This window comes from Stylophora pistillata, chromosome 5 (genome assembly GCF_964205215.1).
Source record: "Stylophora pistillata chromosome 5, jaStyPist1.2, whole genome shotgun sequence".
Classification (NCBI taxonomy): Eukaryota; Metazoa; Cnidaria; class Anthozoa; order Scleractinia; family Pocilloporidae; genus Stylophora; species Stylophora pistillata.
The window spans coordinates 38649392-38663515 of record NC_142523.1 but is presented as its reverse complement, the minus strand read 5'-3'; the positions used below and the strand labels follow the sequence as shown (position 1 = coordinate 38663515).

Here is a 14124-nt window from a genome sequence, read left to right as displayed (position 1 = left end):
ACTAGTACTCTCAAAGTGTTTTAAATAATTTTCAGAGCAAATTCTGTGGAAATGAGGATAAGAATAAATTTATTTAATGTTTAAAACATAGAAGCGATCGCTCAGTCTCTTGAACAAAAGGCTTGTTTTAAAAACACTGGAGAAAACTAGATTCGAACGATATTTAACGATGGAGAATATAAGCTATAATTCACAATTATTCACCAAAAGTGGGGATAAAATACCCACCACTTTCACTAACACTGAGGTGAATAATTGTTTTGGAATAAAACAGACAGACACCCAAAGTATTAATTCGTTTCTGTCAATATACAAGTCTTTCAATCTTTCATTTAACGATTATCTAGCAGTGGTATATATGTTTTATAACTCAAAAAACACACAAGGTTATTTTGATTAGTCTTCTCGGTTGCGCGGGGATGATTAGTACTTGCTACTCAGCCAGTAAGGCGCGCGAAAAGCACTATTCACCTGTGCGGTATTCTTTATACCAATGAAAATTACTCCAAATTTCTTCAAGACTACAAAGTCAGAATAAAATACAAAGACTACAAATGCGGCGTAGTCATACAGGCGATTCTCAGTTTGGTGGCTAAGATAAGTTTATCTCATCACATTAAGACAGAGCCGTGTAAAATGTGTAACCTTAAACGTCTAAAAGACAAAGATCGATAAACGTGCATGGGCGTTTGCTGAGGCATCTAAAAAACACATTCTAATCGGGATCTGGGTTGTCAGCATAAATAAAGCCTTCATTCTGCTTCACACTGGCTGGGCGGGAAGTCTTAGTTTCCTTGTTGAACTGACAAGTTTTGTACATCAACCTATAAACGTTAGTACATTGCCACGTTTTCCGTGAATTCAACTTTTGTTTTTAGTACGGTGAACGCTACATTTTTTGCCGTGCTAAGGTTAAGGCTTTGACACACAGGCTGTGAATATAGCATGCAGTGTAACACGAATGCAACCGATCCATAGAGAACGATTTGTGTACGTGATCAAGTAGAAACAAGCCATACCCAGATCGCTGTGCCAATTAACAGTGCTGAGCAAATGTGTTCATCAAATATGAGGCCGAAATGAACCAAAAAGAAAAAACAGCCATCTGGCATCGAGAGTGACCACAGCCTCAAAAGCCTTTTATATTCGAAGACGTCTTAGCCAACTGGCTTCAGGAAATTTATAGCACTTTTTAGTTTATTTCATGCAATATTAAATAGTTCAGGATAGCTCGCAGTTTTGTTGACCCTAAGTGCAAAAAGGGAAGAAAAGAGGGAAAAAAGGGAAATGGTTCATAAATACATATTACATGCATCTTGAAGTCTCATTTGAACGGTGATGTTTCAAAAATTTCTATCAACTTGAAAAGATGAACGGCTCTTAGTTTCTACGTTTATGGTCTTTCTTCTTTTGAATCAGTCAGTTAGAGAATCCCTAACGGAGATGAAGCTTTTTTTAATTTGGAAAAATGATAGAAAACGCTTAATTAAACGCTATTCCAAAAGGATCACAAGAAATCTTAGTTGGGGTATCGGCTGGGTATCGCATCTCGCAGGAATCTTTGCGGAATTCAATTACTTAAAAGTACAATTTCCAAAATATTAAATCAAAACCTTAAAACGTACTTGTTATTACGAAAAAGGTATTTTCGTCAAGAAGGAAATAAATCATCAAAGTGTGCTAATCTCCGTTGGCCGTGAACTCCTATCTACAAGAAAAACCTATCAGTACTTCGCCGAAAGTGAACAACTTCATGGTAAGATAATAAAGCAATTTTCAATTAAGTGTCGAAAGTGATCTGGAATTGCCCAAATTCTGCATCACTCTGCTCTGTGATTGGTCTGAAAATTGCACAGTTTCCTCAACAAATCAGATTCAAAGTTAAACCCGCGTCAAGCGATTTCCTTGTATTTTATTTAAGTTCTCATCGGCCCCTCATGATATAAATTTCTCGTTTCACTCATTGGCTGTTGTGATTACTTTAGTTTTATCGGGAGGTTTAACGACACTTATTCAAAATACTTTCTATTCGTGTTTTTGTAGACGGAGCTCTATGGACGTTGCATAACTAACAAAAAAATGCTGAGAAAAGAATTTAAGTTGCACAAATGTTTATACTTTTCCTTCCAGTTAATTGTTTGCAGTGATTTCATTTACACGCTTCGCATTTCAAATAAATGCAAATGAGTCGGATAAGCAGACTAGATAACTTCGCTATTAAGACAATATCTACAGCATCAACAAGAATTCAACAAGTACACAATATGTGCATTCTTCATGAAATTTGGCTCTGGCCCGAGTTCCTTTTCACGGAGATCGTCAGTGGAATGAAGCTCTGATTGTGCGCTAAATTCTCGCTACCAGGATGCAACTGCATCAACTTCATTTCAGAGACATCTCTTTGTGACAATGTTTCAACGAACATAGATTTTCCAAAAGGCTTCGGTTGACAGGTTGTCGTTATTATCATCACATAGCCCTTTGCCAGGGGAAGAAATCACCTAGTGATATTTGCTGGGTACATATGCTGCGTGGTTGTACAGGCGACTCTCTCCTGCACTATGCTTAGAATGTCCCCATTTACCATGGAGCGCCCATTTCGTACAATTCTGAGCCAGCCTTGAGTTATCGCCATCCATACGAACAAAGGAGTCACACGAATCTGGCATTTCATCTCTTTCACCGCTGAAAAGTCGCACCACTTCTGCACCTTTGTTGTTCAGAGTCGTTGCGACGTGGAATGTTGTTCCTTTTTCTTTGCTGCAGTGAAATCTTATTTGGGTGAAGCTCGTGTGGGCTCTTAGCTGCTTCATAGCGCTCTTGGCTAAGGCCATTGTGCCGTTTCTATAGTTACTGATTCCTTGAAAGGTTTGTTCGGCGACGCCATTCCACCATGGGGATCGGGAGCTTCCCAAAATAAAGTTCAAAACCAACATCCAGCCTCCTTTGAGTTAAAAAACACCATAATGATTTTTATTCTTGAAAAAAAAAAGTTAAAAAACTGGAAAAACAAAACACAACCGTACCTCCATCAGTTGTCATGTCACAAAAAGCCTTGAAGGGGCTCCCGTTTCCTCCTGAGTCCATCCAGTACTCTCCATTCCCTGTAGAATCTCCCCTCTGGATTATATCTTGACAAGACTTTGCAGATCTAAAGGGAACTGACCCAACCAAAGCTAAAAATAAAGTATGCAAACAAATCATAATACTTAGCATGCGTCAACAACATGTCATGCGATTGTAAATGGCACAACTGAACTTCTTAAATTAAGGTAACTGTCACTAGGTATTGAACACTTTATATCGTAATTTGTGGTTGGTATACAAAAGTTTAACTAAAGGTTCTTGACGGGGTAGCATTTATGCCGTTTGGCAGTTAGAAATTGGTCGATATGACGATAGAAGGTTAGGTTTCAACCAATTTTAATGGTTGAAGTTAAATGTTTATTGAATGACGCGGATCAGTTACGTAATCTCGAGACCTTGTAACGAAATGGACTCATTACGTAACAAAGTCTGCTGTAATTTTCTCTTATAGTTTTGTGCAGTTTTCGAAGTAACAAGGAAAACAATTGTGATTTCCCACGCTAGTTTGCTGAATTACATCATTGCAGATCCATGTAACTGTAAATGTAACATTATACATCCAAACAGTTCCTTAAGGATATTCTTACCACGATCTGGGTTATCACCATAAATAAAGCCTTCATTTTGCTTCACACTGGCTGGGCGGAAAATCTTAGTTTCGTCGTTAAACTGGCAAGTTTTGTCCATCAGCCTAAAGTTAAGGCTTTGGCAAGCAGGCTTTGAATTGCAGGCAATGTAACACGAAACCAACCGATCCACAGTGAACGATTCGTAAACGTGATCAAGTAGAACCAAGCCATGTTCAGATCGCTGTGTTAATTTGCATCGCTGAGCAAATGTTTTCACTGAATACGATGCTAAAATGAACCAAAACGAGAAAACAGCCATGTGTCATCGGCAGTGCTTGCAGTCTTGATGATTTTTGTCACCCAAAGACCTCAAAAACCAACTGGATATAGCTTTAGAAATCTTTCTCAATTAATATCTAGAAATCATGCAACTTTAAACAGTTATACTGCACGCAGTACCTAACTTGACGGATAAACCCTTTGAAACTTTGCATCTTTTGTGGCATGAAATCCAAAATAAGGAATAAAAAAAAAGTGAAAAATTAATTAAACCTTTTAAAATATTTATAACATTTGTATTTTGAGTTTGCAGTTCAACTCTGACATTTCGTAAATGTTTAACAATTTAAGGTCATCGTCAGCTGCAAAAATCTACTTTTGTAGTAAATCTTTCAATCTATCATTTAACGATTATCTAGCAGTGGTACATGTTTTATATCTCGGAAAAAGAAGAACAAAAATGTACGAACGTTATTTGAAAAGAGAGTTAGCTAATCTCAGTTGGAGTAAAATATCCCGCAGGGAATTTTCTACTTTGATGTAATAAACATCGCCAGATAATAAGGCTCTTGACTAGCATTTCATCTAGATGTAGAGGCTACTTTAACAATGAAGCTTTCTTTTTTCTTCCACATAGTTGCGTCATCCACTCTCAATAAAAATAAAATGATAATCACCTGTTACTCTTAAAGAGTTTGAAATAATTTTCAGTGAAAAATCCGTAGTAATAAGGATGAGAATAACTTTATTTAATGTCTAAAACATAGAACCTCCCAAACCAAAGGCTCGTTTTAAAAATCACTTTTCCAAACTAAGTGTAAAAAATATGTAGGCAGATGAACGATGAAGAATATAAGCTATAATTAACAACTGTTTACTGAAGTGGAGGTAAATATTCACTAACTTCACTGACACTGAAGTGAATAGTTTTTTTAGTAAAACATATAAGGTTGCTGAACCACAACATCGCCTGACCGCGAGCATTGCTTTTAGTTGACATAGATGCGAAAATTTGCGAAATTTAAAATCCTCGGCTGTCAGGCATATAAACGAATAAAGGCTGATAGTTTTTAAAGAACCTGTTTGGGGCTGCGTCGGTGGGGGTAACGAAATTATTTGCATATATCAACAAAGTTGAAACGGTAAATTGGCCACCGTAACGATTGAAAAAGCTGACTTTTCGAGCGTTAGCCCTTGGTCGGAGCGAATAGAGAAATTGTGGGTTGTGTGTGCTTTTAAAGGCAAAGAATGGAGCTACGTTATTGGAGGGAACATGGCAACGAGTAGAACACGAATAAATGAGTGGAATGAAAAGCGTTCGTTGATACCTGTGGGATTTAGACTGCCGGTTTGAAAGGTGAGCTTTTGTTCAAGAGTTTTACGGCTTTCAGTGCTACCTAAGTGTAAGGAAAGACCGCAGATTGCCATATGTTTCTTAGAATGATCAGATAAATTAAAATGTCTAGCGACTGGTTTCGATGTGTCCCTATCATTCTTTTCCACGTCGCGAAGTTGTTCTCGAAATCGGTCACCTAGTCTTCTGCCTGTTTCGCCGATGTATATCTTTTTACAATAAGTGAAAGTTATGCAATAGATTACATTGGCGGAGGTGCACGTGAAGTGATCGGTGATCTTCATGGATCTTTGGGTCCCGATATTTTTTCAGTGTTGTGAATGAAAGGACACGTTTTGCATCGTGCACGAGCAAATTTAAAAGTGCCTGGTTGGTCATTAGTCTGAAAAGAACTTCTGACCAAAAAACTGCCTAAGTTTTTGTCGCGTTTGAACGAAATGAGCGGAGGCTGCGAAAAGAGAGTGCTTGTCTCTGCATCGTTTTGAAGTAATTTGAAGTTTTTAAGAATGATGGATTTAACTGAGTGGTTGTGAGGGTGAAACGTGAGAGTGAATGGAATGCGGTCGGAATCTTCCTTTTGTGACGTTTGTAGTGCTGAATGCCGATCAATAGGTGGTTTGCACTTTACGTCATGGCCGCCATGTTGGTGGACGTTAACAATGGATATCTTATTAGCTTCTTTTGTTCGTCCACCAGAATTTTTTCCTTTCACCATTGTTACCTGTCTCTCTAGAGATTGGTTGGAAACCACCTATAAGTTGGGCGCGGTGGTAACCCGCTTGAACGACAGAAACAGGGTAACCACGTTTATCGAAAAACTGGCATATTGACTCTGATTTATGGTGGAAATCAGAGTCATCACTTCATAAACGACGAAGTCTTAGAAACTGAGAAAAAAGAATGGAATTCTTAACATGAGATGGATGCGAAGACGAATACAACAAGTAATTATGCAAGTCTGTAGGTTTGTACTGCACACTAGTGCATAAACCGTGGCCTTTAATTGGAAAACAATTTGAGTGTGAGCACTAGTTCGGCTAAGCGTAGTAGTGTTTCACATTTAGGTTCCTAAACAGTACGTTGATCTAAACATTGGTTAAGGGCCAGAAGACCTTCGCAATTAGGAACAACAGGACTAATTACCCAATCAAGTTTCCTGTAATTTGGTTATATCAACTTAGTTGAATATGTACATTTGCCACCGTAAAAGGTTGACAAGCTAACGTTTCGAGCGTAAGCCCTTCGTCTGAGCGCATTCGCTCTGAAGTGGGTCGCAATAACGATAGAAGGTTAAATTTTGACAAATTCAACGGTTGAAGTTAGATTTTTATTGAATGACGCAGATCAGTTACGTAATCTCGAGACCTTGTAACAAAATGGATTCATTACGTAACCAAGTTTCCTGTATTTTGGTTATATCCACTTAGTTGAAATTGTAAATTGGCCACCATAGAGAGTTAAGAGAGTGTCTCTGTAAAAGCGGTCCGGTCGATTTTGCTTGAGACACAGATTTTCCTCATTTCTTGTGTGTTGTAAGACATTCATGTGCCTTTAAGAAAACCACAATCCGTTTGATCGGATCTCTTTATTTTTCAAAGTTTTACGGAAATGAAATTTCACTCGAGCGAAGGCCTGTCGTGACACTTTTCAAGACTTTAATTTGAGACAACTTTGGAGGACAATTTAAAAAAAAACTACGGAACTCAGCGAAAAAAATACCCCAGCCGTGCATATTCACTCTATCTTATCCATCGAGGTGACTTTCGTGAACATCACATTTCAATCAAGGAAACAGGAAGACTTGAATGACACCTTATCGGTTAACTTAAGTCACACACGCGAAAACCAATAAAATTTAAGGTAAATTTTTGAAAAAGTGAGGCGTTCTTAGCTGATCCAACTAACATAGCTAGGAAGAATACGCCATAGAAAAGGTAACTACAGAAAAAAACTTTGCGGCACGACCTTTGGGAAAACTTTATAACTCCACGAACTTACTTGATTTTTGGCAATCTCCGAGTTTGGCCGCCACTTTGAAGGACTTGTCAACATGAAGCGTAACAGATATAAACCGAGCAGGTAGATCTAAAACCGTCTGAAATAAACACGGAAGCAATTCAAATTAACTTTTCTTTCAATTCAAGAGGTAAAATTTTCAATTGTTTGTTAAACTTACCATTCCTACATTCCCAAGCGACCATTTCTTCCAACAATTCAAACACTACAACAACTGTTCGAACTCCCCTCGTCGAATCCACCGTAAGAAATAACCTGTGTCACCCAAGCTTCGACTTGAATGTGAAGTACGAATCACATAACACAACTGCTACATCTGCGAGGCAATATCAGCCTGTTTTTTTTATTTTTTGATCGACAAGAACGGCGATCACGAAGCGATTGCCATGTTTACCTAGTAAACGAACCGATGACCAGCCGCTAAGTGAAAAAAGTACGGCTCAGTGGTGAGGGGGAGGGTGCGGAGTGGGCGCGGGCAGATTATCAGAAGATTTTCGGGAACATTCGAATATATTCATTAAAGCATCATAATATGCATTACGATTCTCAGTCTTTGTGCAAAAGCATGCCTTTTGTTGCAGATCTAGACAGCTTTTGTTTTGCTCCGGATATTCTTTTTCTCTTGAAATACATTTCGTTCCAAAAACGATCGGCATCAGTTCATATATTTATAAACAAATCTTTACCATGTAAATAAATGTGTTCAGATAATCGAGATAACCATTGAACCTCTTGTATCGCATCAGTGGTAAAGTTTCTTGTCTTTGCTCAACTCCGAGAGCGTGGAGTGGCAAAGACGCGACACACGAGTCACCAATCTCGCGGCTTCTCGATGCTCACTGGATACGCGTGACCTCAATGTATTCAAGAAAAATAAGAAACTGCTCGCAGTCTGTATTCTGTTTAACTATTCTATAGGAGTGACGCGAGTCTCTTCAATTGAGTGAGAGAGTCACAAACCCATTCTTTACCTAGCGAGCGTAACAACAGACCACTCATGAATTGCTCCCTTGGCGCGGAAATCAGTGAAATCGCATCGAGTATACAAAGTTAGAGCGAGTTCCTATAGACCTCCCGAACTCGTATCGCGTTGGCAACGATTATAAGTACGGGAAGAAGTCTTAAAATCTGCTAGATAAATTTGTTTCATACTTTCTAAGAAGTTAAAGAATTTCGGAAGCTTTCCAACAAAGAAACTAAAATGGTAGGTAACCGACTTCATTTTTCAGATAATTTACAATAACTAAACATTTGAGGGTCTGTTTGTGGACCTTGCGTCTTGCCCAACAATATAGTTGCAAAGATGTTTATAGTTTGCCCACACGATTAAGCTCTTTTCTTGTAACCTGTCATCGTTTCACAAACACCACGGCAACAGAAAACCTTTCCGAGCCTCCTTAAACACCGTTGTTGTCCAACCGCAGCTGTATTGTTTTTAACAGAGAGCACTTGCGTCCCATGTATTTGCCCAGTGGTTGTTTCAATGACATTCAGGCCACACCTCATAAATTTCGTGATCCCTCGTGGACCCCAGGTCAGAGGTTAGCGGAGAAAGTTTTCTCCAAATCTCAACACGAAACATACTTATAAAGAATTGTAGAGGGTAACTGAAATGAAAAAGAAAAGGCGCCCTGCATAGTAGTCTTTCAAATTTCTTTTTAGCCAACAGGGAGTCGTGCAGAGGCATGGGGCCAGAGCAACCAAAAATTAGGAGCAGGCCAAGGGGAGGAGCTTATTTAGCGGGCCTTTTCCATATTTTTGTAGATACAAGCGTGGTGCACCAAACATTCGGTTTACTTATAAAACTCTTTGTCGTTGTCGTATGAAAAAAAATGGACAATAAATTTGAAATTGAAAACGGAATAGGAATATAGAGGCAAGACCGTTTTAACGTAGATAAGTTTTAAGACGGAGCACTATATTTCGGCTGGCCAAACCAGCCTTCTTCAGGTACCTGAAGAAGGCTGAAGTTCTTCTGGTGCCTGAAGACGCTGTATCGGCCTTGCCTCTACATTTATATTCGTTACTTTGGGCCGATTAGATCATGGCTGATCCAACTTACAAGAGTAGGATTATCGCTCACGGTTGCTTGTCGAATATTCAAAAAGAATAGAGTTTAGTGATAAAAGGTCAGATCGATTAAAGGTATGAGCTGAGACTAACATGGTTCACTTAACAATTTTATGTCGAGCTTATAAGTGGGAAACACTAAAAATTGTACATTGCTAGTTTTATTAACGCCATACGTAAATGACATTGGTTACTGTTGCGGAAAATCATATGTTAGAGTCAGTTTTGTATGTAAAGCAATGATTTTGCATGCATTCTTGGGAACAGCAGAAATGACTTAGAAAAAAACATTCTAAGTACAGTGTTCATTCCGTGCAATGGGGCATAAATAAAAGGTTCTTGTAAAATAGACACCTTATTTTATACCGCAGAAGACAAGCAAAAAGTAATATGGGTACCCCGGTTAAAAATTCATCGATAACTCTATTAACCAATACCAGTTCGGATTTCAAGGAAAAAGTTATGAGAACAAAATAAAAGTAGTCTGTACCACTAAGCATGCCTTCACGGTTTAGACTGGGAGTCCCAAAGTTTTTTGAGCATGTATTCTAATATATTATGAAGATAAGCTCCCACCCACCCCACCCCACACCGTTCTGTTTTCACTCAGCGGCTGGTCAGCGGTCCGTGTGTGAGGTAAACATGGCGATCCTTACTGAACACCGTTCTTGTCGATCAGAAATCAAAATACCAGCATGATATTGCCTCGAAGAAGAAGCAGTTGTGTTATTTGGTTCGTACTTCACATTTGAGTCCAAGCTTGGGTGACACAAGTTATTTCTTATGGTGGACTGTCGAGGGGAATTTGAACACTAGTTGTGTTTGAATTGTTGGAAGAAATGGTCGCATGGGAATGTAGGAATGGTAAGTATTACGAATAATTTCACATTTTGGTGCTTGAATAGAAAGTAAAGTTTATTTGAATTGCTTTCGCATGTATTTCTTACGGTTTTAGATCTACCTGCTCGATTTGTGTCTGCAACGCTTCATGTTGATAAGTCCTTCAAAATGGCAGCCAAACCTGGAGATTGCCGAAAATTAGGTAAGTTCGGGGAGTTATAAAGTTTTCGTAAAGGTCGGGCCGCGAAGTTTTTTTTCTGTAGTTACCTTTTCTATGGCATCTACTTCCTAACTATGTTAGTTGGATCAGTTAAGAACACCTCACTTTTTCAAAAATTTACCTTAAATTTTATTGGTTTTCGCGTGTGTGACTTAAGCGAACCGATAAGGTGTCATTCAAGTCTTCCTGTTTCTTTGATTGAAATGTGATGTTCACGCAAGTCGCTTCGATGGATAAGATAGAATTAATATACGTGGCTGTGGTATTTTTTTTTTTTCTGCTGAGTTCCGTATTTTTTTTAAATTGTCCTCCAAAGTTGTCTCAAATTAAAGTCTTGAAAAGTGTCACGACAGGCCTTCGCTCGAGTGAAATTTCATTTCCGTAAAACTTTGAAAAAATAAAGAGATCCGATCAAACGGATTGTGGTTTTAGAATAGGCACATGAATGTCTTACAACCCACAAGAAATGAGGGAAATCTGTGTCTCAAGCTAAAATTCACCGGACCGCTTTTACAGAGACACACTCTTAAATGTTTAAAAGACAAAGATCGATAAACGTGCATGGGCGTTTGCTAAGGCATCTTAAACACATTCTCATCAGGATATGGGTTGTCGGCATAGATAAAGCCTTCATTCTGCTTCACCCTGGCTGGGCGGGAAATTTTAGTTTCGTTGCTGAACTGACAAGTCTTGTCCATCAACCTAAGGTCAAGGCTTTGGCACACAGGCTCTGAATAGCAGGCAGTGTAACACGAATGCAACCGATCCACAGTGAACGATTTGTGTACGCGATCAAGTAGAACCAAGCCATACCCAGTTCGCTGTGCTAATTAACAGTGCTGAGCAAATGCGTTTATCAAATATGAGGCCGAAATGAACCAAAAAAGAGAAAACAGCCATCTAGTATCGAGAGTGAAAACAGCCTCAAAAGTGTTTTATATTCGAAGACCTCTTCGCCAACTGGCTTCAGGAAATTTACTGCACTTTTTAAACAGTGCAGTAAATTTACTGCACTAAATTTAAACACTTCAGGATAGCTCGCAGATTTGTTGACCCCGAAGTGCAAAGAAGGGAAGAAAAGAGGGAAAAAAGGGAAAACGTTCATAAATACATATTGCATGCATCTTGAAGTCTCATTTGAACGGTGATGTTTCAAAAATTTCTATCAACTTGAAAAGATGAACGGCTCTTAGTTTCTACGTTTATGGTCTTTCTTCTTTTGAATCAGTCAGTTAGAGAATCCCTAACAGAGATGAAGCTTTTTATAATTTGGAAAAATGATAGAAAACACTCAAACGCTATTTCAAAAGGATCACAAGAAATCTTAGTTGGGGTATCGGCTGGGTATCGCATCTTGCAGGAATCTTTGCGGAAGTCAATTACTTAAAAGTACAATTTCCAAAATATTAAATCAAAACCTTAAAACGTACTTGTTATTACCAAAAAGGTATTTTCGTCAAGAAAGTAATAAATCATCAAGGTGTGCTAATCTCCTTTGGCCGTGAACTCCTATCTACAAGAAAAACCTATCAGTACTTCGCCGAAAGTAAACAACTTCATGGTAAGATAATAAAGCAATTTTCAATTAAGTTTTGAAAGTGATCTGGAATTGCGCAAGTTCTGCATCACTCTGCTTTGTGCTTGGTCTGAAAATCGTACAGTTTCCTCAACAAATCGGATTCAAAGTTAAACCCGCGTCAAGCGATTTGTTTGTTTTTTATTTAAGTTCTCATCGGCCCCTCGTGATATAAATTTCTCGTTTCACTGATTGGCTGTTGTGATTACTTCGGTTTTAACGGGAGGTTTAACGACACTAATTCAAAATACTTTCTATTCGTGTTTTTGTAGACGGAGTTCTATGACCGTTAGAGTATTTTAGTTCTTAAATAATGTACGTTTACCTTTTGTACTACGTGTGGGCCAAAATTGTAACTCAGTTATAGCAGCATACAATCTAGTCTTTGCATAACTAACAAAAAAATGCTGAGAAATGATTTTCAGTTGCACAAGAAATGTTCATACTTTTCCTTCCAGTTAATTGTTTGCAGTGATTTCATTTACACGCTTCGCATTTCAAATAAATGCAAATGAGTCGGATAAGCAGACTAGATAACCTCGCTATTAAGATAATATCTAAAGTATTAACAAGACTTTAACAAGTGCACAATATGTGCATTCTTCATGAAAATTGGCTCTAGCCCGAGTTCCTTTTCACGAAGATCGTCAGTGGAATGAAGCTCTGATTGTGCGCTAAATTCTCGCTACCAGGATGCAACTGCATCAACTTCATTTCAGAGACATCTCTCTGTGACAATGTTTCAACGAACATAGATTTTCCAAAAGTCTCCGGTTGACAGGTTGTTGTTATTATCATCACATAGACGTTTGCCAGGGGAAGAAATCGCCCAGTGATATTTGCTGGGTACATATGCTGCGTGGTGGTACAGGCGATTCTCCCCATCACTATGGCTAGTATGTCCCCATTTACCATTCCTTGCCCAGTTCGGACAATTCTGAGCCAGCCTTGAGTTATCGCCATCCATACGAACAAAGGAGTCACACGAATCTGGCATTTCATCTCTTTCACCGCTGAAAAATCGCACCACTTCTGCACCTTTGTTGTTCAGAGTCGTTGCGACGTGGAATGTTGTTCCTTTTTCTTTGCTGCAGTGAAATCTTATTTGGGTGAAGCTCGTGTGGGCTCTTAGCTGCTTCATAGCGCTCTTGGCTAAGGCCATTGTGCCGTTTCTATAGTTACTGATTCCTTGAAAGGTTTGTTCGGCGACGCCATTCCACCATGGGGATCGGGAGCTTCCCAAAATAAAGTTCAAAACCAACATCCAGCCTCCTTTGAGTTAAAAAACACCATAATTATTTTTATACTTGAAAAAAAAGTTAAAAAACTGGAAAAACAAAACACAACCGTACCTCCATCAGTTGTCATGTCACAAAAAGCCTTGAAGGGGCTCCCGTTTCCTCCTGAGTCCATCCAGTACTCTCCATTCCCTGTAGAATCTCCCCTCTGGATTATATCTTGACAAGACTTTGCAGATCTAAAGGGAACTGACCCGACCAAAGCTAAAAATAAAGTATGCAAACAAATCATAATACTTAGAATGCGTCAACAATAAGTCATGCGACTGTAAATGGCACAATTGAACTTCGTAGATTAAGGTAACTGTCACTAGGTATTGAACACTTTATATCGTAATCCGTGGTTGGTATGTTAAAGTTTAACTAAAGGTTCTTGACGGGGTAGCATTTATGCCGTTTGGCAGTTAGAAATTGGTCGATATGACGATAGAAGGTTAGGTTTCAACCAATTTTAATGTTTGAAAATAAATTTTTATTGAATGACGCGGATCAGTTACGTAATCTCGAGACCTTGTAACGAAATGGACTCATTACGTAACAAAGTCTCCTGTAATTTCCTCTTGAAATTTTTTGCAGTTTTCGAAGTAACAAGGAAAACAATTGTGGTTGCACACACTATTTTGTTGAATTACACCATTGCAGATCCATGTAACTATAAATGTAACATTAAAAATCCAAACAGGTCCTTAAGGATATTCTTACCACGGTCTGGATTATCAGCATAAATAAACCCTTCATTCTGCTTCACACTGGCTGGGCGGGAAATCTTAGTTTCGTTGTTAAACTGGCAAGTTTTATCCATCAGCCTAAAGTTA

At 38.6% G+C, this 14124-nt stretch overlaps 2 protein-coding genes across 2 annotated transcripts; both read right to left on the bottom strand.

Annotated features, from left to right (window-relative positions):
* Window positions 1–1881: 1881 nt before the first annotated feature.
* LOC148731872 (uncharacterized) lies at window positions 1882–4106 on the bottom strand. The gene is made up of 3 exons (XM_088759505.1): window positions 3675–4106; window positions 3027–3176; window positions 1882–2944 (listed from the first exon to the last, which is right to left on the bottom strand). The coding sequence occupies exons 1-3, from the start codon at window positions 3973–3975 to the stop codon at window positions 2502–2504; spliced, it is 894 nt and encodes a 297-aa protein (XP_088615631.1). The 5' UTR covers window positions 3976–4106; the 3' UTR covers window positions 1882–2501.
* Window positions 4107–11825: 7719 nt separating this feature from the next.
* LOC148731871 (uncharacterized) lies at window positions 11826–13528 on the bottom strand. Its single transcript, XM_088761283.1, has 2 exons — window positions 13364–13528; window positions 11826–13283 (listed from the first exon to the last, which is right to left on the bottom strand). The coding sequence occupies exons 1-2, from the start codon at window positions 13422–13424 to the stop codon at window positions 12754–12756; spliced, it is 591 nt and encodes a 196-aa protein (XP_088617409.1). The 5' UTR covers window positions 13425–13528; the 3' UTR covers window positions 11826–12753.
* Window positions 13529–14124: the final 596 nt, after the last annotated feature.